General features: G+C 48.3%; 1 protein-coding gene across 13 annotated transcripts in view; it reads right to left on the reverse strand.

Moving 5' to 3' along the window:
• Nucleotides 1-26274, reverse strand: part of SNX14 (sorting nexin 14) — a 2214134-nt gene that overhangs the window by 2056303 nt on the left and 131557 nt on the right. For 8 of the 13 annotated variants that reach the window (XM_069606351.1, XM_069606346.1, XM_069606344.1 and 5 more), the window contains exon 3: nt 24491-24532. The exons of the other annotated variants lie outside the window; for them this stretch is intronic. In XM_069606351.1, the coding sequence (XP_069462452.1) occupies nt 24491-24532 (42 nt within the window). The remainder of the gene's footprint in view (nt 1-24490; nt 24533-26274) is intronic. 13 annotated transcript variants of the gene reach the window in all.

Genomic DNA, 26274 nt, shown 5'->3' on the forward strand with positions numbered 1-26274 from the left:
ATGTCGGACGTGAACAATCTAGGACTAGGGGTAAAGTAAGGATGCCTCGCTACACTAAGGTGTTTTCAAAACGAAGTAAGCAATGGGTGATCAAACCAGTCTATGATGAAATGCAGTTCGACTTTGTGAAGGCCTTATTGTTGCTGTGTTAGAGAAGCACAGATATGGAATTTTGGACGTTTCTGTGCAGAGCAGTGATCCATTGCCACCAAACATTGCGACTGTGCCATGCCCACCCGAAGCACAGCTGATTGTGAAGTACAAATCCCGGTTTAAATAATTGCAATACGATTGTCTTTTTGTAAATAAATGTTATTGTACAGTGTACCTGTAAACCTAACCCATACCTTCACCATCATGGGTGGCGAACAAGCTGGGTGTCATCTTTGAATTCTCTCTATTCACCTCACATATGTGTATGTATATATTTTTCTCATGTCTCATCTCATGTAAATGTAAATGCTGCGCACTGTTAACGGAGGGGAGGCTTGCGTATTGCAAATAATAAAACAAACAAACAAACAATAAATTTCACTTTTAACTCAACTCCTGTGGTACTTTATACTTTCCCTGACCTTCCTCCAAAAATTAAATGTCTCAATTTGGGCGTCAAAGCTTGCAGACAACTGGGACAAAATTGGGGCACTTAGAACGTGGCAGCCAAGCGGGCCGTGGCGTTTGTGAGAGAAGCCAGTTCGCATTTACACATTGAGGCGCACTACATAGACGGATTCTAAACTTCAAGTTCTCACTGATGCCTATACTACGTGATGTTGCAAATAAAGAATGCGAAGGACAGCGCCCAGATGAGGCCCACAAGTCGCACTGGAAGTATGAGGGTCTATTTTTTTTTTACCTTGAGACAGGGACCATGCCGAAAGAACAACATTTGAAGGGAGTGCGCAATAACATAAGAGACGATAAGGCAGAAAATTCAGAAACTAGACCGAGTTTCAGTTTTAGGTCAGTATACGAAAAATCATTGTCAAGAGCACGGTCCGTTTTACAGACTGCATTACGAAGAGACACAATGAAAATTTCAAATATAATGTAAGTAAATCTTTACACGCTTTTATACCGGAATGAAGATTTAATGAATGGATGCATGATTAAATGAATGAATGAATGAATGAATGAAGAGCTAGGAAAAGCAAGTAAAACTGTTCGTAGTGGGCACATGGGCATGCAGGTCCACTGGTCTCACCGATCTCGGTCCTTGGCCCAGCCACTTTTCCCTGCACTACGGGACTGTCTCTGTATCCTTCAGCCCCTTCTCCCGGCATTTACCTTGCACTTGCCACCAGCTGGCCCTATTATTTAATTTGTATTCAACTAACCATGAACAGCCCTTCCCCATGCGCGATCAGAAAGACACCTGGCCTAGTAGGATCGTTGTCTGTCTGCCCTTGTTCCCCACCTGCCTCGTCACGCCTAGAAACACTGAGTATAGGCGCGTTACAAATGCCATATCATATATCATATCATTCCTCACGCATGTAGACTAACTGTCGTTTATCATTGTGTGTTGGCCTCGATTTATCTCGTTACTTTTTGCATTTATTTTAGAGACGAACATACTCCATTGAACTATCCTTGCAAGCAAATAGTTTCTGATCGGCCATAATAAATAAAATGAGTAATATTAATGAAGTTCGGCTAGCGAGACTAATTATCATTTTTTTGTTTTCATAACAGGTATTTGATCCCATTCTGCCACTGCCATCTGTTTGAGACACCGGCGGATGGATTATTCAGCAGACACCTGCAGCTTCGTGTCAACAACTGGAGCACGATCACCATATTATGGGACAATCCCCAAAGGCCCACATGCCTTTACGCTGTACTAGTGGCTAGAAGCAACATAACAACCTTTAGGCTGGACTAGTGCCTAGTTGATGGAACAGCCTTGTGGTTCACCGGGCTTCCAAAGTGATTCTTTTTACGAAAATGAACACCCTGTGTACCATAAAGGAACAGCGCGTGACTCAAGATGAAACGGAACAGTTATTGCGGATACAGATAAAAGAAAATAAATGGCTTCTGGAGTTCATATGGCAATTGCTGAATATTCTCTAAACATTTAATGCCAAATAAATGTACTTTACCAAATGTACCGTGTTGCTGTTTCATTTTAAAGTACAGTTTCATATTCCGAATTGTGGCGCGCTGTGTTGTGAGTTGATCTGTGTTGGTTTCCGGGTTCTGTGTGGAGTCGCGCAGAAGACGACTGGGCGCGTTTGCCTACGAAGCACAGTAACGTCACGGGGAGAGGCGGGGAATATGATCGTTTTGATAATGTCAGGCTCAGGGGCGGGGGAATTGATTTAGTGCCGCAAAAGCAGGTCAGCCAGGGCGATGGGGGAAAAGATAGGATTATCAGAAAATGGCGGCTCCCTGGTGCTTGTTTTCGTGTGCGTTTAATGGACGAAAACTCGGGTATGGTCCATAGGAAAGATTTCTAAAATCGAGCCACTTAGGCTTAAAAAAACATGGCCGACCCGTAGGGACAATCACATTTTTTACTAGACCATGCCTTTAATGTACCTGATACTGCTTCAAGATGGCGCCTGGTGAGGTCATTTTCGGACGGAACACATGGCTATATCATATCTTGGCTGCTAATTCGTAATCATGCCGCCATAGACCGGTGTATTTGCTAGCATGGCTACCATGTATTTTAAAATTTGGTATTTTTGAATAAACATAATATTTTAGCACTTTACTCACAAGTGCCCAAGTCCTTTTTTGGAAGCAATTTGAAGCTCATCAGTAACTATTTCAGTGTCAGACTCTGGCTCCCTTTGTGATATTATATATATATGTATTCAGTGAAAAACATGAAATTCAATGGAAATACGTTGTTACAGAGACATTATGGTTAAAGGTAAAACCGAAAAACCCCAGAAATGTGCCAGTTATGGTAAGCTAAGCAACCATAACTCGCGCTACCACTGTGCACTGCAAGGACTAACACCCATGACATCAAAGATGACATCACAAATGTCATTGATGACATCACTGATGACAGTGATGTTCACTGACATATCTAGGCCAGGTGGTTTTCTTCTCCGACAGTCAGGAAGTAAGAATGCAAAAGGTACTACGTTTGCAGACCTTACCCTTCTCATATGTTCTTACACTACTTTCCATGGGGTTCAGGCACATCATATGATACATATACATAGGGGAATAAGCCAGCCTGAAACACAGCAATCATTTCGGTGCATGAAGATAATCCGTTAGGTCATGAACACTTTCTGGTAATACTGCTACTTTTTAGCTTATTGTACTTTCCCTGTATATGCTCATATTTGTATGCATTGTGGTCTCTTTCTGTTTTGTGTATAGTAGTACAATTATGTAGTAAGTAAGGCATTCTTAGCTACTTATTACATGTTTCACAGTACACAAAACTCTGAAACGAAAGCATTCATCATTTTACTATCCAACATGGGAAGATTTTGAATGTTGCACCTCTATGATGCATGCTGCAGACAATGCCTACGTTTCTACATGAGTTGGTTCACGCACTGGAAAGAATTCTGTAATGCAATAGTGTTTATAGAAATGCATTGGTTAATGAACTATTCATGTCATGATAGGACTTCCAATGATCTCTGATAGTTTTCTACCAACATTACAATGACAATCCCTTGTGGAGGCTTTTCATGAAAACTAAATACACATGTGATGTCATCAGTGATGTCATCAATGACATTTGTGATGTCATGGGTGTTAGTTCTTGCAGTGCACAGTGGTAGTGTGAGTTATAGTTGCTTAACTTAACATAACTGGCGAATTTCTCTGGTTTTTCGGTTTTACTTGTAACCATAACGTCCCTGTAACAATGTATTTCCACTGAATTGCATATGTTTTCACTAGTGCAACTTAACCATAACGTCCCTTTAGCAACGTTTTTTCACTGAATTCCATAGGTTTTTACCAGGATACCCTTAATTTGTAAAGATGTACGGTACAACATACTGAACCTGCTGCCACTATGTTAATGCGCACAGCAGTCGCGGACTATGCGTCTGGTTGCGGACTTCGTGTGGCATCCAGCCTGCTCAGAAAGGCAGAGGCTCTCTTATGTAGTGGTACCATTCAGCAAACACAAGGAACATATACAAACAGCACTATGTACATGAATTGCAAGGGAAAATAGAGGAGGTCTGCAAACTGTGTACTTATGAAACAAACAGCACAAAGGCATAGGGAGTACACCATAACGGAATGCACCAACAAGAGAAGGAACGTCTGCCGTCAACAATCTTACTGCACTGCTACATGGTAACAAAGTAGGAACGGGCAGAGTAAGGACTGGAAAGTACTAAGACCAGAACGTCACTACAACGTAGTAAGCACACTAAAGTTTGTCTGATAATTGCACAGGTGGTGCAGTATACAATAGTAGAGAAGCATAATGTTTCTTTTTTTACGCAGCAATGGCAAGCACCTTAGAGTGGCTGGAAGAAAATTTCTCTCATGACACAATGACTTACAATAGTAACCCCATTGGTATGCACAGCAGTCTGAAACGTAAAATATTTACTATCTATTGCTTCATGTACACCTAACAGATTTAGTTTTCTTTAAGAGAACATATTGGAAAGGCAAGCAGCAGCACACGCGGCACCCCTTCCACACCAGCATACAGGCACAGGAAAGGAAAGAAACTCTGTAAATAGCAAACTGGACAGCCTGGAAGCCAAAATGGAAGAATAGGTGAACAATTTTGCCGCCAAAAGATTATGTACAAGGACATATTATTGACAAAATAAAATACCACTGCCCGACCTGCACATGTACCCTTTCCCAATTTCACAGCCCGCCATCCCCTCAAAATCCGTGTGATTAGATATGTTACGCTATCACAATGGAGTCATCCGTACGACGCAAGTACGACCCGCATGTCTGCATCTTGTGAACCACCTTTAATTAGTTGTGTGGGTCGGACGTTTGTTTGTTGCACAAGTACACGCATGTGTATCTCTTTGTCGCCTGGTGACACTGCCCCTGTGCAGAATATGCAAACAAAACTTGTGGCAAACTTTAATTAGGTCGAACCATCCACCCACGTCCTACAGGTAGCTGCACACATAAACATCCCACCTACTATACCCTATAAACACCCAGTGTGTCGGCGCAAGTTGTATCGCACTATTAATCAGTCCAGAGATCCCAACAGTGTGCATAGGACACCTATGCACATGTGCACAAAGTATTCCGCCCAAAACGTGTTCTGCGGACAGCTGTCCCAATCGATAACGTTTGCGAGGTCACCATGCGACTGCAATCACACGTGTGGGCCCTTATTTCGTGGACACGATCCGGACCTTCAGACAGTGGAAAAGTACAGCATTCTGCAATCTACAGAGTGTTATTCGGAAAGTACAAGTTACAAACACCCCACAATGTGCCATTGCACATGTATGTATTTGTTTGAACAATGTAGGCCTGATTTCTGGGCACAAGGTCTCCACAGCAGCCCTACAAAAGGTCACACCCCAGAGGGGCGCCACAATCTGTTTGCAACTTTTCAGAACAGAGTAGGGGGCCACATAACTTTGAGCTATAATTGATGTCAGACCAAATCTGCTCATCTACATTACCTTTGCAAGCAATGGCAACCATGTCAGCCCGGCTCACTATGCACAGTAATGGAGAAAAGTATTAATGCCATCTTCTTTCCAGCACGCCCTCATTGGGTACTGTTAAATAGTCACGCACGCATCCACTAATCACATTGAAGAGCACTCTTTGTAACACTATCAGTTCTGTACAACAGTCCTCTGCGTACACACCACACCCAGAAACGTTATCGCGCAATCCCTTAGCCTACACAGTCCTATTTCGATGGCTGCCATCCTCAAAAGCCCGAGGTGTGGCTTTCGTGCTGTGTGTGAGCGTGGGGCAATAAATTGCAACCATGGTAGGGAATTTCGTCTTTAGGGGTGAAAAGAGGCTTTTTTTTTCTTTCCTTTTTTAAGGTGCTTCTAGAGAATCACCTTTATTTTCAGTTTTTATAGGGTTTTCTGTTTCCTTCTCCTCACATTCTTACAGTAAACTTTTCAACACCTCCTGTGAATGGGCAAACAAAAGAGCATCACCAATGCTGGACAAAGAAATGCCATTTGAATGGAAAAACTCTGCATTTCAAGAATTAATGATGTCATTGTTGCAGAAGAACATCCCACGAGCGGACAAAAAAAAAAGAAATCACAAATGCTTCTGTTGATGAGACCCCTTCCAGCCTCCAGCTGGGAACAACATACATTAGGATAGTCCCATACTCTTCTTGGTGGTATTGCTGAAAATAATCACCTGGGCAGTGGGAAAAAGCCTCTTCACTGTATTCATCAACCTCTAAAAGTTGATGGAACAAACGTGAACAAGCCATGTAACCTAAATGCCTGCCGGCATAATGCATGACAAGCACATGAACAGTAGCGAAACTGGGCACTTATCTGCAAAGTGCAAACTTCTCGCCGAAACTGTGAACATGAACAGCATACCACAATGAGTCCACTCCTTCCAAACCGAAATCGCCATCAAAGCGTCTTTCCTGGGCATACTTGTGCAGATCTATCCGTCACGACACTTAACTAAAACCCCCACTGGCATCTCCACATGCAAGGTAAGGTCAGGGTTCGGGGTTCCATTAGGGCCTCGGGAGCCTTGCACTACCTTCCAAGACTCTCTTGGAGTCAGTCCTGGCGCCTTTGGCGCCAGGCTCATATTCAGGATAAGGAACATCTTTGAAGGGGACTACTTTTCCTTGGGCCTGCAGCCAACATGGAGGCACCCACGTAGTCTAGTACCTTGAACTAGACTATGCGGTATAGTGTTTTGGGTGTGGTAGCTTGGGACTACTTTACCTGGACTACTTTGCTGGGAGGCTATTTAAACCATACCCAAGCAACAGAAAACGCTTCGCGTTATTCTGCTGCCTGCAGCGTAATGCTCACCGTGCCCAGTGTCCTTGATATCAGCGATCATCGGAGCAACGAGCTTGCAGAGGAGAGAAAGAACATCATTAATAGACTCCTTCCTGCGAACTCCATCCTGTATCCGCCCGACGCTCGTTCATGCTTCTGCTACTCGCGGTCACCCATCCAGCAATCAGCATCTTCTGGACACTGCATACTCACCGGAACGAAGCAACCTGAAGGGACAGAGAGAGAAAGAGAAACACAACGTTAGAGAGGTTACTTACAGCGTAAGCATCAGTCACCACGAGAACCTCACCCGGTTGGCCACCTCTTGGCCGGCACTGTTCCGGAATACCACGCTCACCAGAGAAGACCATTGCGTCCTGTAAAGGGAGAAGAAACACAGGTTAGCAAGTAAAAGGCAAAGCAGCGCCGTGCTTAGCACGTTACTTACAAGATCGTAGTGCACTCTTTGCGCCATCCATTCTGGCAGGTGCTCAATCCAATCAGCCCGACATGCCGAATCTCCCGCTCACCTAAGGGGGTAAATAAAAGACATTAACCACAAGGAAGGAAGGCAAGGACAGTAACATATTAAGAGTGCAGCAATAAGACCTACCTTAAAGACACTTGAATGGGCTCGCACCAGTGAAGAAACTCGGTCGCCAAAGCCCACTGAAGACTACACACCCCTGCAAAGAAGGCAGGCTGGAGAGCACGCCATATATTACAATAAGGTGAGGAGAGGGCCATAGGGTCGAACTCAGGGGAGGTGGGAGAAGACCGTACCTGATCTTGAATCCAGTCCTCCTGTGCTTTCAGGCCCGACTTCCATCGAAGGCACCACCCGGGACCGGGAAGAGGGTTCCAGGCACAAAACAAGCGACCAGGGCTGAGTGGCGTCCCCGTGGATACCAGGTGAGCGTAACAGAACGCAAAGCCTCTATAACAATCCACCTGGGCGCCATCGCCATGGAGACATCAGAAATTGACCAGTTGGCTCAATTATTAGGACAGTTACGCACTGAAGTTCATTCAGCCCGGCAAGAGACTAATGCCCTACGGAGGGACCTAGTTGTAACCAGGGATCGCACCGAGGAAATCAGCAGGCAGTTACTACAATCACAGGCCGGACAAACCCCATTGCCTGGAAATAACCCACCGGCACAAGCACCCGCCTTATCCTCTGCTCGAGTACAGATTACACTACCCGGAACAGTTCCTTTAGCGTTACCGGAATGGTTCTCTGGCACCCCATTAAATATGCTGCATTCATGAATCAATGTCGTCTACATTTCCTCTGCATACCAGGTGCATTCCCCAACGATCAGGCACCCAGTAGCTTTTGTTTTGTCATACCTGAGCAAAGTGCAGCAGATTGGTCGGTGCCGCTTGTGAGCCATGATGATCCATTACTACATGACTTTGGGGGGGTTCCAGAAGGAAATGGAGAAGCTCTTTGCTCGTCATACCCAAGAGCAAGCAGTAGACAATTAACTCTTGTCGCTCCGGCAGGGGAATCAAGACTTAACATACATTGCAACCTTCAATAGGTTAGTTGCTGAAACTAGGTGGCCTGAAGACAAAAGAACCACATTTCACCGAAGCCTACGAGGAGAATTGAAGGACGTTCTGGCCGAGGTGGTTGATCCGCCTAGAGACTGTAGCGAATTTATCAACCTGGTTGTGCAACTAGATCACCAATTGCAAGACCAGAAGTCAGATCGGTCTAGGTCAGACACTCGGGCCGTGTATGTGCGGTCTAGGGATAGTGCTTCACGCATATCTGAAAACACTGTAGAACCCATGCAAATCGGAGGTATACGACCACCATTAACAAAAGCAGAAAGGGACAAGAGAAGGCAGCATCAGTTATGTCTGTACTGCGGAAAACCAAGACACTTCCTAAAGGACTGCCCAGTGAAGCCTCCAAGAAGAACCGTAGGGGCCACGGAGAGGGATGAGAGTAAGGAGTCGGAAAACTACCCAGCTCGACAAATGTAGAGGTCAGTTTGTCGAGTGAGAAGAAAGAGCCACGACCTCACATTATGCAATACCAGTGATCCAAATCAATCATCAACAACGTCTAGGATGCACACCGTTGAGGCATACATAGACAGCGGAGCAGTTGGGAACTACATTGATCAAGAACTGGCAGCAGAGATCTGGCTTCACTTATGTTTCAAACCAAACACAGAAAAGGTAACCACCGTGGATGGGACAGAAATTGCTTTCCGGACCAGTAACCCAATGTACAGCAGGAGTGACCCTGTTGTGCCAGGATGGACACCGGGAATCTATTTCCTTCGATCTCATCAAGGCGCCTCAGTTCCGGCTAATATTAGGGATGTCATGGTTAGTTGCTCATTGACAAGGGGGGGTCCTGGGAGTCTCTCTGCCAGACATTAGTCCTGGTTACGAGAGACTTACCCAGAGTCTTTAGCTCACTATCTTTCACAGAGAAGAAATATCCCAAACATACCAGTCTTTGTCCTGCCCTGGGGCAGTCCAGCACCAAAATGCTAGGCAATTCTCCTCTGAACAAGAGTACCAACATTATCCCCAGACACGTGTTTCGGTCTGGCTGGACCTCATCAGTAGGGGGGAGCTGTGCCTATCTAAGAATAGTGAGCAAGGGGTCCACGTCTGGATTCCCCTAGTAACTTAGGGTGAGACCCAAAGTTACTTAAATATGCAAATTGACAAGGGGGTTCCTGGGAGTCTCTCTGCCAGACATTAGTCCTGGTTACGAGAGACTTACCCAGAGTCTTTAGCTCACTATCTTTCACAGAGAAGAAATATCCTAAAATCAGTCTTTGTCCTGCCCTGGGGCAGTCCAGCACCAAAATGCTAGGATATTTCTTCTCTGTGAAAGATAGTGAGCTAAAGACTCTGGGTAAGTCTCTCGTAACCAGGAATAATGTCTGGCAGAGGGACTCCCAGGACCCCCCTTGTTACTCTGCATATTTAAGCAACTTTGGGTCTCACCCTAAATTACTAGGGGAATCCAGACGTGGACCCCTTGCTCACTATTCTTAGAGAGGCACAGATCCACCCTACTAATGAGGTCCAACCAGACCGAAACACGTGTCTGGGGTTTATGTTGGTACTCTTGTTCAGGGGAGAATTGCCTAGCATTTCTGTGCTGGACTGCCCCAGGGCAGGGCAAAGACTGATATGTTTGGGATATTTCTTCTCTGTTAAAGATAGTGAGCTAAAGACTCTGAGAAAGTCTCTCGTAACCAGGACTAATGTCTGGCAGAGGGACTCCCAGGACCCCCCTTGTTAATCAATATGGTTAGTTGCTCACAATACTCAGATTGGCGTGCAAGGAAATTGACCTTCGCCTATGACTGCGCTCCTACCTGTTATTATCATGAAGAGAAACCCAATTGCAGCATCCCTGAGATTCCTAGAACAGCGGCATCACTTGGTGCGACTAGTACTCTCCCGAGAGAATTTCAAGATTTCCAGGACGTGTTCCAGAAGGAGCAATCTAACGCACTACCGCCGCACAGGCCCTATGACTGCCAGATTGACCTTATACCTAGTGCGCAATCCCTTGTGGCAGAATCTATGCACTCACAGAACCAGAAAACCTGCATTTGAAATCCTATCTAGACCAGTACTTGGCAAACGGGTTTATCCGCCCATCTAAATCACCGGCAGCCAGTCCCTTATTCTTCTTACCGAAGAAGGAAGGAGACTTGAGGACCTGCATCGACTATCGCGCATTAAACCAGATCACAGTAAAGAATCGTTACCCCCTACCACTCATTCCCGAAATGTTAGACCAAGTCAAGGATGCCCCGATTTATACCAAGCTAGACCTCGGAGGAGCGTACCACCTGGTCCGAGTTAAAAAAGAAGATGAATGGACAACAGCTTTCCGTACCAAATATGGGTTGTATGAGAACCAGGTAATGCCTTTTGGACTTTGCAATGCTCCCGCAGCGTTCCAATACTTCATGAACGATGTCCTGCGTGAATTAATCGATGTTTGAGCCTTGGTCTACATAGATGACATCCTAGTGTATTCGGCCTCCAGACAAGATCCTGTCAAGCACGTCCGCTCCGTTCTCACCAAACTCTGTTAACATCGACTATATGCAAAACTTGAAAAATGCTTTTTTCACGTAACCGAAGTGGAGTTCCTTGGTTTCATCCTCACTCCGAAAGGCATCAGAATGGATGTACACAAAGTGGATGCCATTCTTAAGTGGCCTTCTTCAACTTCGTTAAAAGGGGTCCAGAGCATGCTGGGTTTTGCGAACTTCTACCGCCGGTTCATCCCAGACTTCTCTCAAATTGTACATCGGATTACGTTACTCCTACGAAAAAACAATAAAAAATTAATGTGGACAGAAGAAGCCGAAAGAGCCTTTTAAGAGCTTAAGAAAAGATTCACTTCTGCTCCAATCCTGCAACACCCTCGTCCAGACCTCCCGTACATCATGGAAACCAATGCCTCCAGCATGGCAATGGGGGCTGTTCTTTCACAAAAGGACCCGGAAACCGGCCAGTTACACCCCGTTGTCATGATCTCTGCTTCCAAAAGGTCAGGGTTTTCCCAACTCCCTTGGAAGCAGATCCATAACCCAGGTTCCGAGTGCCAACCAGTCCCAATTGGGACCTTTTGGACCCAGTCCTGGCGCCAGTGGCACCAGGCTCATAAATATGCCCAGTCCCAGCGCTGGAAGCGCCGGGCTCATAATGCTTGGGTGGACTTACCTGCAGCAGACCATGCTGCTTACTTGCCTGCCAGTTGAGCCTCTGATCCTCTTCTGTTTGGAACTACTTTTCCTGTTGGGTGGGGCAGGAGCCACTCCCTAGGTTCAGAACACTGGAACTCTTCTGGAAAACAGGAACTCTTTTCTTACCTAGGCGTGGCTGTGGAAGGAGACACCTAAGCACTACAGGAGGCTATTTAAACCACACCCGATGGATGAATCTTGCTTTGCGTTATTCTGCATCCTCTGCAGCAGAACGCTCATTGTGTCTTCTGCATCTGATCCTGGGCCTAAGGAAAAAGGCTTACCATCCTGAAACCAGTCTTCAGCAACACCTATAAAGACAAGAAAGAACAGGTTAGCATTACGGTCTTCAGTGACAGCGCTTCACTTACCTGGTCCATCGGCTGTCACCAACGCCTCGCGCTGCATTCCGGCATCTGAAAGACAAAGGCTTACCTACTCTTCGTGCGCTCCGGAGGTCTTCGCACTGCATTCCGGCATCTGAAAGACAAAAGCTTACCAACTCTTTGCACGCTCCGGAGGCCTTCGGCGCTGCATCCCGCATCTGAAAGACAAAACAAGGTGCGTTTAAAGACATTGGGGAACTTTAATACTCACGTGCCATTATTCCTTTCCACATCTAACCCAGTGGGTATTCCGGCACCCTGCAGCCGCTCCGAACTTGTACCTGCAAAATAAAAAGACAGTTAGAGCGCATCGTGAAGCAGGCAACAAGCGCTTACTTACGTGCTTCCAGGCGTTTCTATTCATCACACGGGCTCCATCTTCAACTCACTTCAGCCCGTCATCCGCCATCGCCGGAACCCTGCAAAACAAGAGACATCATTACTAAAGACTTTTCAAGACATTAGAATTACTCGAAACTTACCGTTCGTGCAGTAAACGACGGACAGCAGTCCTCTGAAGTCAAGAGGCCTGCTCCCCTTATCCAGTGAAGAAACTGGTTACAGCACCCTGCCCCGAGGCAGATGGAGAGCACGGCGTTCACTTACCTAAGGTGAGAGCGTTAACCTTTGGGGTTCTACAGGAGAAGAGAAAGGGAAGAAGAGAGAGACATTCAATAACCCAGTTCATTAATCCCATATTTTCTATCTGCAGACATCTTACCCTTCAAGTCAGACATACAGTGCACAAAGGTCCAGCCCAAAGAGCCAGCCGTGTGTTACACATCACCTTTGAAGATACGGTATACGCCCAGTCAAGACCGGCGCCTCTACGGGAATCAGGTGAGCGTTACACCCGTTGCCTTCTGGTTGCGAATGTTTTCACCTCCTGAACCCAATTATGCCATCACTGACAAGGAGCTCCTGGCCATTAAATCTGCTTTCAAAGCATGGCGACATTATCTCTTAGGGGCCAGACATACAGTCACAGTAATCATGGACCATCGAAACCTGCAATACTTGAAAACAGCAAAGGCTCAATCCTCAAGTCAACTACGGTGGGCCCTTTTCTTCTCTGAGTATGATTATGTAATCACTTATCGACCAGGAGTAAGGAATGGGAAGGCTGACGCCTTATCTCGCATGGGCATTGACGAAAAGGTGTATGCAACTCCAGATCTGGTAGCCATCATTCCTGAAGACAAGCTCTTAGGCCTCACGACAGCTTTGACACAAACCGAACTCAGAAACGAGATCCAACGTGTAATAAGTCCTAATACTTTACTGGAATGGCATACTCGAGGAGAACAATACACCATTAAGGACCAGTTGTGATATTTTGGAGAACGTCTATACGTACCCACAAAGGACCTACAACAGCAAATCATTTCAGATTACCACAATTCTCCGATAGAGGGTCATCCCGGAATCGCCAAAACCCTAGCCAAAGTGGTGGCCTACTTGGCATCGGGACGTCATCCAGTATGTCCAATCGTGTGGTTTGTGTGCACAAAACAAATCGCAAAAGCAGAAACCAGCTGGTCTTCTGCAACCATTGGAAATTCCTCCCGCACTATGGCACACACTTTATCTTGACTTCATTACAGACTTGCCTCCCAGTCAAGGATTCAACACTATTTTGGTAGTAGTAGACTTATTTTCAAAAATGGCACACTTTATTCCTTTCAAAGGCCTCCCTGATGCATCTAGTTTAGAAAAAGTGTTCCTGGAAAATATTATTAAGCTACATGGTTTCCCATCGGTCCTGGTCTCTGATCGAGGCAGCCAGTTCGTGTCCCACTTTTGGAAGAAATGCTGTTCTATGGCTCAAATCAACATCCGATTATCCACCAGCCACCACCCCCAAACGGATGGCCAAACAGAACGAACCAATCAGACCCTCGAGCAATACTTGTGGTGCATGCTGCATCAAATTATATTACTTAGTCGATTGGAAAGGTTATGGTCCACAAGACAGATCCTGGGAACCCAGCGAGAATATTCATGTACCACGCTTGATTAAGGCATTTCATCAAAACTTTCCAGCCAAGCCAGGACCAGACAGAAGAACCACCATGGGAGGGGCATTGGGGGGTGGAGGGGGTTGAGTGCTGTCGCGACCCTTAACCAAAACCAATGTCCACATGCCAGGTCAGGTCAGGGTTTGGGGTTCCATTAGGGCCTCGGGAGCCTTGCACTACCTTCCAAGACTCTCTTGGAGTCAGTCCTGGCGCCTTTGGCGCCAGGCTCATATTCAGGATAAGGAACATCTTTGAAGGTGACTACTTTTCCTTGGGCCTGCAGCCAACATGGAGGCACCCACATAGTCTAGTACCTAGAACTAGACTATGCGGTATAGTGTTTTGGGTGTGGTAGCTTGGGACTACTTTATCTGGACTACTTTGCTGGGAGGCTATTTAAACCACACCCAAGCAACAGAAAACGCTTCGCGTTATTCTGCAGCCTGCAGCGTAATGCTCACCGTGCCCAGTGCCCTTGATATCTGCGATCATCGGAGCAACGAGCTTGCAGAGGAGAGAAAGATCATTAATAGACTCCTACCTGCGAACTCCATCCTGTATCCGCCCGACGCTCGTTCATGCTTCTGCTACTCGCGGTCGCCCATCCAGCAATCAGCATCTTCTGGACACTGCGTACTCACCGGAACAAAGCAACCTGAATGGAGAGAGAGAAAGACAACGTTAGAGATGTTACTTACCGCGTAAGCCTCAGTCACTACGAGAACCTCACCTAGTTGGCCACCTCTTGGCCAGCACCGTTCCGGAATAACACGCTCACCGGAGAAGACCATCGCAACCTGTAAAGGGAGAAGAAACACAGGTTAGCAAGTAAAAGGCGAAGCAGCGCCGCGCTTAGCGCGTTACTTAGCAAATCGTGGTGCACTCCTTGCCCAATCCATTCCGGCAGGTGTTCAATCCAATCAGCACGGCACAACGAATCTCCCGCTCACCTAAGGGGGTAAACAAAAGACATTAACCACAAGGAAGGAAGGCAAGGACAGTAACATGCAAACATTGCAGCAATAAGACCTACCTTGAAGACACTTGAATGGGCTCGCACCAGTGAAGTAACTCGGTCGCCCAAGCCCACTGAAGACTACGCACCCCTGCAAAGAAGGTAGGCCGGAGATCACGCCTAATATTACAATTAGGTGAGGCAAGGGCCATAGGGTCGAACTCAGGGGAGGTGGGAGAAGACTGTACCTGATCTTGAATCCAGACCTCCTGTGCTTTCGGACCCGACTTCAATCAAAGGCACCACCTGGGATCGGGAAGAGGGTTCCAAGTGCAAAACAAGCAACCAGGGCTGAGTGGCGTCCCCGTGGATACCAGGTGAGCGTAACACTATCACAAAGGCATCACCCAAAACCAACACAATGCGTTTCTCCATATCAGCCCGCCTCACTATGCAGAGTAATGAAAAACAGTATTACTGCCCCTTCCTGTGAACCACACCCTCAGGACCTGATTGGATAATTCCCACAGTTCAATTTGCATTGGCCAGCATGGTGAGAAACGCAGAATGTGGCACGTGCACTTCACCAAGTACCGTGAGGGCTGCACCCCAGTAAAGCAGGAGCATTCCTTCTTTCCTTTCCACAATTTTTTTTGGCCAGCACTACCTCTTGGGTACTGTGAAATAGTCACACGCGTATCCATCAATCCCATCCAAGACGTCAGCATCTAACACCGACAGTTCTGTACAACACTTCATATGTACCGTTACACATTCAGACTGCAAGTGTTGTGTCATTCCAAAGCACGTCCAGTAGAAAGTTCAGTAAAACTATGCAAGATTTCTGCATCCACATACATCCACATGGCCACCCCTCACCACAAAGTAGAGGCTTGAATAATTTTTCTGCAGTATGTTTACAACTCTGTTATAAGTCCCTCTGAGCACGGTATCTGCCAATGAACGTCCATTACGTACTTAAAAAACATACTGGCCCTCATTACGACCCTTGCGGAAATCGACTGACCGGAGCGCCACAGCGTAAATAGCGTTTCCGCCATTGCACGAAGGAGCAAAGTGCGGCCCATTCCGACCCATCGGGCACGAGCACCACGCCACGGCGGAAGTGCAAAGTCCGCGATGGCGGAAATGACCCCAAAACGGCCCACACCGCCGCCGTACGGCGCCCTAGGTGCAATACCGCCACCCCTCTTAGCGGTCACCGCAGTGTGCGCCTACCGCAAAGTACGGTGACCGGAAATATACGGAAACGGAAGTTAAAACACGGGCCCGGAACGGGAAACATCCCGGCGTACACCTATAAAAACACTAAAACCACACAACCACTAAAATCACTACCCTGAAACACACCCCAACCCGTCAACCACCCTAGCGAAACCAAGAAAAATGGGAAAAGTAGCGAAGAAAGCGTGCGACCGCAAGCGGCAGGTCCACTTCTCCCGTGAGGAACTCACCGTGCTAACAGAGACCCTCCAGGAGAATGCTGCCGTCGTCTTCTGCACGCAAATGACCAGGACGGCACTTGCAAACAAGAAGGCCATATGGGCTCTGGTGGCACAGCGGGTAAGTGCGGTGGGGACCGCACCCCGCACCAATGCCGCAAGCGATGGGACGACCTGCGGATACGCGTCCGCAGCATACTCTCTGCCAACCGCAACATTGCCACAGCCACCGGGGGAGGTCCTGAATCACCCATCAAGTTGACCCCCTGGGAAGAAATCTGTGCCTCCACCATCGGAATGGAGAGCATAGAGGGAGTCGGAGGGATGGAGAAAGGAGTGCAGACATCCGAAGATTCAGGTAGGTGGGCCAGATAAAACAATGCCAAATCCACACAGTCCATCCATGTGAAGTACCATGCGTCCACATAGTGCAACAGAAACACATGTCCAGGAGAACGTCCACACACATCGGCCTGATAGCGCACGTTAAAAACCACAATAAATACATAAATAATTAAAAACCCCTAAAACACGCACTACACGTGCAGCAGGCACACCCTAACTGCAGGCTGCCAAACAACTGCACCCTCACTCCACACACAAATGAAAGCACCTCCAAGGCCCCGACCCAAATCACCCTCAGGTATCACCCCAAAGCATGTGATACAATGCCATTCCAATTCCCACAGACCCATCAATAACCCTCGCCCTCCTTTACTCCACCACAGGGTCCGATCCAAACGACGAGCTACAGGACACCCCTACCAGCACACCTGCAAAGAGGGCCAAGACCAACGGCCAGAGACCCTCCACCTCAGCTGCACGCATCAAGACACGGCAGCAGCACAAATCAGGTGGCAGCACAGAGGAAGGAACATCAACAGGCACCCCAGCAGCCAGCATGCCCACACCACCACCACGACAGGTCCCCCCAATGGATGCCACAGAAGGCACTGCCTCTGGTGGCAGCAGCACCATAGGTGACACCCCATTGATGGCAGCATGCTCGGACACAGAAAACGGGGATGCCGAAGTCAGATCCATCCATGACCTGTCCCAATCCCCCTGTCTGTCCCATCCCGTACAACATGAGGATACCACGCAGGGGCACCCACAAGACGACGACTGGCCATCCCCCACAAGCCCTGTGGCAAGGCAACATGAGGACAACAGCCCCTCTGTGACACCCCCGCAAATGGCCATGGCCCAGCAGAGGCAACAGTCCCTCGACCAGTTGATCGAACAACAGCAGCAACTGGCCACACTCCTCAAGGACCATGCCGATGAATGTGGGGGCACTAAGGCAGACATAGAAACATCAACTGAGACACTTAGGGCAGAAATGGAGAGAGGTACAGAGACGCTAAGGGCACAAATTGAGAGAAGCACCGAGAGCCTGAGGGGGGAACTGCATGCGACGTCCAAAGACGTATGTGCCGAACTTGCCGCAGTGCGCCGTGTGCTCACTGAGCTCTCGCAAACCCTTAGGGACATGCATGGACGTGAGCAGGCAGACACATCATCCGTTGCAAGTTCCGTCCAGGGCAGCCCCCAACGTAGATCTGGAAGGAACCTGCGCTCCACAGGCAGGGGTGCCCCTGATACCCGCAGAGGGGGCTTGCAATAGCGACAGCCCACTGACAATGAGCATCTTTGGACACTGGTGTTCGGGGGGGAGGTAGGAGGGTGGAGGGGGTGTGTTGGGCTCACTTGGGTGGCGGGTCGATAGGGTGTCCAACATTATATCACATATGCCATAAAAAGTGCACGATCAACCAATGAGAAGTGTGGACATTGATCTTTGTGTACTAGGCCATCATAGGCGTACAGTCCATATTGTGCATGTCCCAGACACACGCAGTGCCACGAGTCCCGTGTCCATGTATCAGCCACCAGGCGTGAGTGCTAGAAGCATACATCGATGAGATGCTGACGAATGTCACGGGCCTCCGGTGCCTCGCAGACTCCATGAGGTGCTGCCACATCCCCACCCTCATCATGACCATCATCAGGTGCTTGCAGTTCTGCGTCAGGGGGCATGGGCACATTTCTACGTACGCACATGTTGTGGAGCATGACACATGCCATCACCATCTTTGCAACCTTCTCATGGCGGTACAGGAGTGCCCCGCCAGACCTGCTGAGGCAGCGGAAACGGCCCTTCAGTAGGCCGAATGCCTGTTCTATGACTACACGGGTACGTGAGTGGGCATGGTTGTAGTCCTCCTCATGCTGGTCCCGTGGGTTCCGGACTGGTGTGAGGAGCCATCTCTTCAGTGGATATCCAGCATCACCTGTATGTGGACGAGAAACGTATGATGTGGAATGCCATTGATACGTACGCACACCCCCCCCCTTCCTGCAAGGTCATTGCCAATTCACATACCCCACATCATCATGCATGTAATGAGACTCACCGAGTAGCCAGGATCTGTTCCCTGCGTGTCGCTCCATGTAGCGTGGTATTGTAGAGTTCCTCAAGACCATAGAATCATGGGTTGATCCAGGGAATCGGGCACAACAATGTGTAATGATCCTGTTGGAGTCACACACCATTTGTACATTCAGGGAATGAAATTGTTTTCGGTTGCGGTACTGGGCCTCCATGGCATGTGGGACGACCAATTCCACATGGGTGCAGTCGATGGCACCAATGCAACCCGGTATGCCGGCAAGTGCATGGAATCCCACTTTTGTGTTGGTAATTTCCTGCTCCGAGCGTGGTAGAGAGATGTAGTCGTCTGCGTGCAGCAGGAGGGCATCGAGCACTTGCAATAGTGTCCGTGAGAACAGTGGCTGAGAAATGCCATGCAACTGTCCGACTGTGTGCTGGTAGGTGCCTGTGGCCAGGAAGTGTAGTACAGACACCACCTTCAGTAGGGGTGGGATGGCGGTTGGGCTATCTATCATGCTGACAAGGTCAGCCTGTGTCATGTCCACAATGGCGGCTATGGTGTCCCGGTCCAGACGGTAGAGGGTGTGGATCTGCTCATCAGTGAGGTTGAACGGATGTGCTCGGAGGCGTGGTATTGCGGGCTGCCTGCGTGGTGGTAGTGGCTGTGCTGGTGGGCCTTGCTGGCCCTGCCTTGGCCTCCTCCTCCTCCTCCTGCGTCTCCTCCGTGCGGCTGGTTGTAGTTGGTGTTCGTCTTCTTCTTGGAGTCGGAGCACTTGCAGTGCTATCAGGTCCCCCAGGGCCAACATCGCGAGTCCTGCCGGTAGCATTTCGGTGTGGTTGTGGGAGGAGACTGGCTGTGCAATTTATGTGTTTTCAGGCTGTATGGCCTCCACCTGTGGTGATTGATTCCACCTGTGCAAACTGCTCTCCCCTTTGGCCGAGCACGTCCCGCGCACAACGCTGCAATTCGGGGAATTGTATCTTGCTATTGCAATCATGTATTTGTACCCGATGGCCGTGTAAGATTGGTTGATATGTTCATTCTGCTGTGGTCCCATTGTTTCCCATACTATCTGTGCAGTCGCGAACAGACTTGTGAAGGGTCAGTGGAACGTAGTACTCGAGTAACGGTGGGCCCTCATGCATCACTGTACCGAGTTGCAACGACGGGCGGGGCGTCCCATTTGTGGGTGAAGGCAGTTGCCATTTTCACACACAGCCGCACTCGATGGAATAATTAGTGATTTCAAACGGCCACAGATGCCTTTTCGACGTGATGTTGCAAATGAGGAATTCGAAGGGCGGCGCTTTCGGTTTCCAGCTAGCGGCGAGGAGATGCCCACAGGTCTGACTGCAAATATAACGTTCTATTGTTCTATGTCCTTGAGACAGGGCCCATGGCGAGGGAGCAATGATTGATATGAATAGTTTGGGATGCGCAATAGCTACGTGGGCGATGAGGCCGTCCGTTCCCAAATTCATGTTACTTCACAACACTGGAATTACGGGCTGGGGCACTGTGGATTTAGCAGGCTGCATTACGCACAGACTCAATGGATGTTTCTAATGTTATGTGAGTAATTATTCAGGCGTTTTGATCCCGGGATGAGGGAATGATGAATGGATGCATGGGCAGGTGATTTGATACAGAGTTTGCCATGTACAGGGCTTCTTGGGATCTATCCGCCTCCCCTACGCTATGTGATGCAGGGCTGCCATAGTGGGACCATCGTCTATCTGGCCTTGTTGAGCCCTCCCTGTCTCGAGGCGCCCTCAGACACTTGTGTCCATGCACGTTAACATTCCCATCTGATGGAATCTGTTTTGACAGACGCATGCACAGGTACACTCGTTTGTGATGGTGTTTGCACCTCGATATAGATGGTTATGAGTCGCAAGTGGTTTTGGGGTGGTGATGATCCTTTGGAGTGGGCTAGCATGCATATGGCTGTGGATTTCGTGTGATCATTGAAGTGAGTTGTTCGAATGTAGTTCTGATGGCCATTCTGTTCTTTTTCTTTTCTTTTGGTTGACAGGTATCTCCTCCCCTTTTGCCACTGCCATCTGTATGCCACTCCTGCAGATGGATTTTACTCCCGACACCTGCTGCTTCGTGTTAATCAGTGGAGCAGCATTACGATCTTATGGGACGATCGCCAATGGCCCACATGCCCTTACGCAGTACTGGTGGCTCGGAGCAACATTTCGGCCTTTCAGCTGGACTAGTGCCTCCCCATTGGGACGGCCCTGCGGTTCTGTGCGCTTCCATGTTGCCTTTTCGTAGGTGAATGTGGCTCTGTGTACCATGGGGGAACAGGGCGACACACAGGTAGTGGCTGGTCATTTCTTGCGGAAGCAGCCCACAATGGTGATTAGTGTTTTGGAGTTCATGGCCTGATGGCTGTATGGGCTTGGTGACTTTGATGTGCATAAAATTTCTATTCTGATTTGGCCCGTGTAGCGTTTTTCTTTGCAAGTGATGTGGCATATGCCTATTTGGGGGGCGATGTTTTGTGAGGAGATCTGCATTGGGTTCCAGCTTCGGGGTTTAGTTGCGTGGTACTGTGCTGGGCGCGTTTGCCTACGAAGCCCAGTGAGGTCAGGGATGGGGGCTGCCAATATGACTGTTTGAATGTTGTCATGCTCAGGGGCGGGGGATTGGGTTTTGTGTAACAGATGCCGGTCAGCCAGGTGGACTGGTGGAATGATGTGATTTTCGGAATATTGCTGGTCACAGGTGCCTGTGTTTGCATGCGTTTCTTGGTGGGGGACTGTGGTCATGTCCATTGGGATGGCTTCTGTATTCGTGCCATCTGTGCCCTGCAGCTCCCATTGGCCCCTCTTGTGTTTCTTTTGTTCGTTGCCATGCATGGGTGACTTGTACATTTCAATGGTTGCATTGTGGCTTCATTGCACCTACGGGGAGTTGTACTTTGTGGGCAGGGAGCGGTGTACAGGCACTCAGTGGGGCCGTTTACGGTTGATTCGCGATGCCGTACTTCTCGCCATGGCGGAATGGTACATTACGCCATGCCTGATGGCGTTAGGTGCATGTCCGCTAGGGTCGGAATTGGCGTACCCTTGCGCCATGGTGGTGTTTGCGGTTTGGCATGGCGCGTGCGCGCGTGCTTGGTGCAGTTAGCGTTGGCGTTCACTACGGTGTCGCTAATGGCTTCGTACTTTGCGGTGACGGGTCATAGTCGCACCGAGCGCTATTCGATGGCGGTATTGCATTTCCGCCATCGTTTTTCGATTTCCGCAAGGGTCGTAATGAGGGCCACTGTGTTTTCTCCCATCACCTACCATCAAGTGGCACTTCGATGGTATATGCTTTCAACATTTTCCTTTACCCATATCACGCATTGTAACATCCAAACAGGAAGTATTCTTTCCTTCCGACAATGCTACGAATTTCTTTCCGCACTAACCCATCTCCTACATAAATCGTAAAGATATTGCACCAAAACCAGCACTGAATGTATCTTACCAACCTAAACCAAGTTCCCAGAAGCTCACTATCTCCACAGCTGTGGTTCTCTCTAGGCTGGACTACAGACTCTTTCTAAATCTCCCTGCTTCTACTCTCTGCCCTCTGCAACTCATCCAGAACAGAACTGCACGACTTGTCCTTGGCCTCAAGCCCAGGGATCGTATCTCTCCAGGAATTACATTTCCGCACTGGCTCCCAGTGGCTGCGAGGATTAAGGTCAAAACCCTCTGCATTATCTGCAAGGCATTCTGCATATCTCCATGTGTTACGCTCACTTGGTGTCTGCGGAGGCGTTGGGGCACGGTTGCAGCTCTCCCTGAACTTGAATCACCCCCTTCAGGCCTCTCCCTCAGTAGAAAAGCTATGAGCGGTGGTACGTGGTGATAAGAGTGTGTGGGTGCGCCAATATGTAATTGTTTACCTCTCGAACCCTTCTCCCCAAAGTACGGTTTCTGCAAGCATACGCCGGCCCATAAAGCTCACCTGTGAATTTTGGAAGATAAGCTATCTGTCCTGCTACTTCTGGCAGGGGCGCGTCGAATGGGATCTAGTTCCTTCACTGATCCCTGATAAGAATTAGTCCAGTCCAGCTGCGACTATGCTTCTCCTTATGATTGGTAAGTCTTTCTTGAGCTCTTGTGATGCTGTTCATTCTGTTTAATGTCTTTATATGTTGCTCCTATTTATGCTCGCAATAATGTCTCGCTTCGGTTTCCTTCCCTTAGATGGAAATGTGGCCTCAATGCAGCTGTGAGACGCAAGACGTGGCCAGATGGAAGATGGATGCTACTGCAATGTTCGACAGCAGGTAAGTGATGGTTTAAAGAAAGCGCGAAGTATGGTGAAGCGCAACCTTAAACGGACCGATTTTTCGATGTCTGACCTTGTCTTCTGTTTTTCCTTGCAGGCGCTGCTGTCGACGATGGAGCGGGTCGTGCTGTGGTGCCAAGATGAATATTTCGGCGTTCCGGAAAGTGTAAAGATGATTACTTGGTTCACTGAAGAGATGTACAGGTAAAAACAGCTTCCCACAGTTGGTAAATATGCAGCAGGAAGCAGGATGTCCAGGAAGCAGGATCTTCAAAAGGTAAGTCTGACCATAGGCGTTTGTCTTGAGGATCGGGGTAGCTTATATAGCTGAGATCGTAGGCACACCCATTAGGGCCGGCTTACCAGCCACACCCTGCCACTCCTAGAGAGTGAGCATGTGCAAAGGCAATCCATTAGCAGCCATATCCAAGAATACGCTTGGGGCTGCTTAATGGATGGAATGCTCAAGGTTAATGCATCTAAAGTGCTATGTCCATAATAAAAGCTTTTTGGCGTTAAATGGAGTTCTTGTTTACTTTTGTTCATGAGCCTAGTGCCAAAGGCTCCAGGACAGTGTCCACCCAGGTCTCCTGAGCATGCGACCCCTGCATTCCTTTGCCCCCAACTTCATGACCATGACACCATGCTCGAGTTCTTCGCTCATCCGCCTCCAACTCCCTCAGGGTCAGTCGATTCTCCAAGCAACCAGTTGGTGGTAGATCTCTTTCTTCGGCTGGGGCCTCCCTCTGGAACAGCCTCGCTGCCTCCCTGAAACTTGAGGAGAACCATCGCCGGTTCCAGAAGCACCTCAAAACCTTTCTCTTTGCTTCTGCCTTTTCTCCTCCTCTCCCCTGCTGACTTCCTGGCTGAAACTGATTCTGCACTGGTTACCTGGCCACCCTTTAATCTCGGGGCCAGGCCACCTCCCCCCGCCAGTCGCACCCCTACACTGCCTTTCTGGCAACCCCCGCACTTGGGGACTGTTTTTTGTATCCCCAACAGTCCCACCACCACCTGCTGTCTGCACTTATCCTTGCACTTGCCACCAGCAGCCCATATTTTTACCGATTGTTATTTATTCTTCTTCCCATGTACTGCACTTTCCTCTCCCCTACCCATGCACTTGCGCGATCTGAGGGACACCTGGCCTAGTAGGATCGTTGTCGGTCTCCCCTCTGTTCCCCCTCCCTTGCTTTGACGCGCCTTGAAACAATTGTATATAGGCGCATTATAAATATCATTTCATACACACATTGCATGCATAACGACAGGATGCCTGCAACTTACCTTGCACACTTCACAGAATTTTTTTCCACAGTAACCAATTTCCTACAAAATGCGCAAAAATATGTCACAAAAGCAGCACTGAATGTATTTTAGCAACTTTAAGTACATACAGTGCATGCATACAAACAGGATGCCTGCCCCTTACCGTGCACAATACAACCATAGCCTTCTGCATTTCTCTGTGCAAATAGACCTTCTGCCACAGTTTTTGCATACACATCACAACCAGAAACCTTACCGAGCAATGCCTTAGCCTCCACAGTCCCATTTCCATGCCTGCCATCCTGAAAAGGCCTGGATGTGGCATGTGTAATCCTGAAACTACAGCGGAAACCGCTGAGTTATCGTGCTAGGAACGGGATGGGGGAGGGGATTGGGTCTTTAGTCGTGGCTCAGAAAAGATTTTTTTTTTTGTGTTTTTTTTACGTGCTTGCAAAACAACCTTTTTTTGTTTTTTCTCTTTATAGGATTTTCTGTTTGCTTCTCTGAATTCTGGTCAACGTTTCTTGCACAGTGTAAAAGAAAATAGCATTGCCAATGGCGGTCAAACAAATGCCATTTGCATGGAAACAGTGCATATTTTGCAGCTTTATGATAGTGGGTGGAGAGCATCCCATCAGTGCACATAAAATTCACACATGCTTCTGTTTTATAAGACACCTTCCGAGCTCTGGCTGGGGACAAATTACACCGGCATGGTCCCATACTCCTCTTGGTGGTATGCATGAGGAAATGACCTTGGCAGTGGGAAAAATCTGCATCACTGCATTAATCAACTTATTCAGGTGACGGAGCAAACGTTCACACGACATGTATCCCAAATGTAGTCTTCCATAATGCACCATGACAACATTGACAGGGAACCATCCCGCTGAAACTGCACTCATAGAGACTGCCCCACAAAGCGTCCACCCCTTCCAACCCAAAATTAGCAGCAAAGCCTCTTTGCACGGCATACCTGTACAGATCTTGCACAAAAGGTATCACCCACGATCAGCACTGTGCATCTCTCTAGCTCTACCACCCTCATTAAACAGAGTATCGGGAACAAAATAGTACCGCCCCTTCCTGTGAACAACACCCTGAACACCTCATTGGATAATACCCACAGTTCCATTTCCATGCCCACCATGCTCAGAATGGCAGGATATGGCATGTGCGCTTTACCAGCTACTTCCAGGGCCGCACTCAAGTAAAGCAGGGACAGTCCTTCTTCCCTTTCCACTGTTCTTTTTCCAGCACTCCCTCATTGGGTACTGTGAAATATTCACACACACATGCACCAATCACATCCAAGACCTCTGCATCCAACACCATCATTTCTGTACAGCACTCCATATGTACCGTTAAACACTTCGACTGCACGTCGCGTGTGCTTCCAAAGCACCTCTAGTAGAAAGTTTGGCAAAAGAATCCACGATTTCAGCATCCAAAATCATCCAGATCGGCACCCAGCACAACTTTGGCCATGCACACAATAGTCTAGGCCTTGCCCACACCCACCACAACGTAATGGAGCCATGCAGGCAACACGTGGCCAGATACCACAATTCACAAACGCAACATAGCCAGCAGCACTTCTACCCAACCCCAGCACCATAACAGCGATGCATGGAAACATGTAACAGTTCCCAGCATTCACAAACATACCACAGCCTCAAAGACCCCTACCCACTTCCATTCACAAAGTATTGTTGATGAGTATTGGGTACCTCAGTGTTGTGCACTGGTGGAGTGTCGAGATTACCCGCACACAGTACACTGTGATATTTTGACTGCCTAGT

The sequence above is a fragment of the Ambystoma mexicanum genome, chromosome 4p (assembly GCF_040938575.1).
Source record: "Ambystoma mexicanum isolate Mex_15411 chromosome 4p, UKY_AmexF1_1, whole genome shotgun sequence".
Classification (NCBI taxonomy): domain Eukaryota; kingdom Metazoa; phylum Chordata; class Amphibia; order Caudata; family Ambystomatidae; genus Ambystoma; species Ambystoma mexicanum.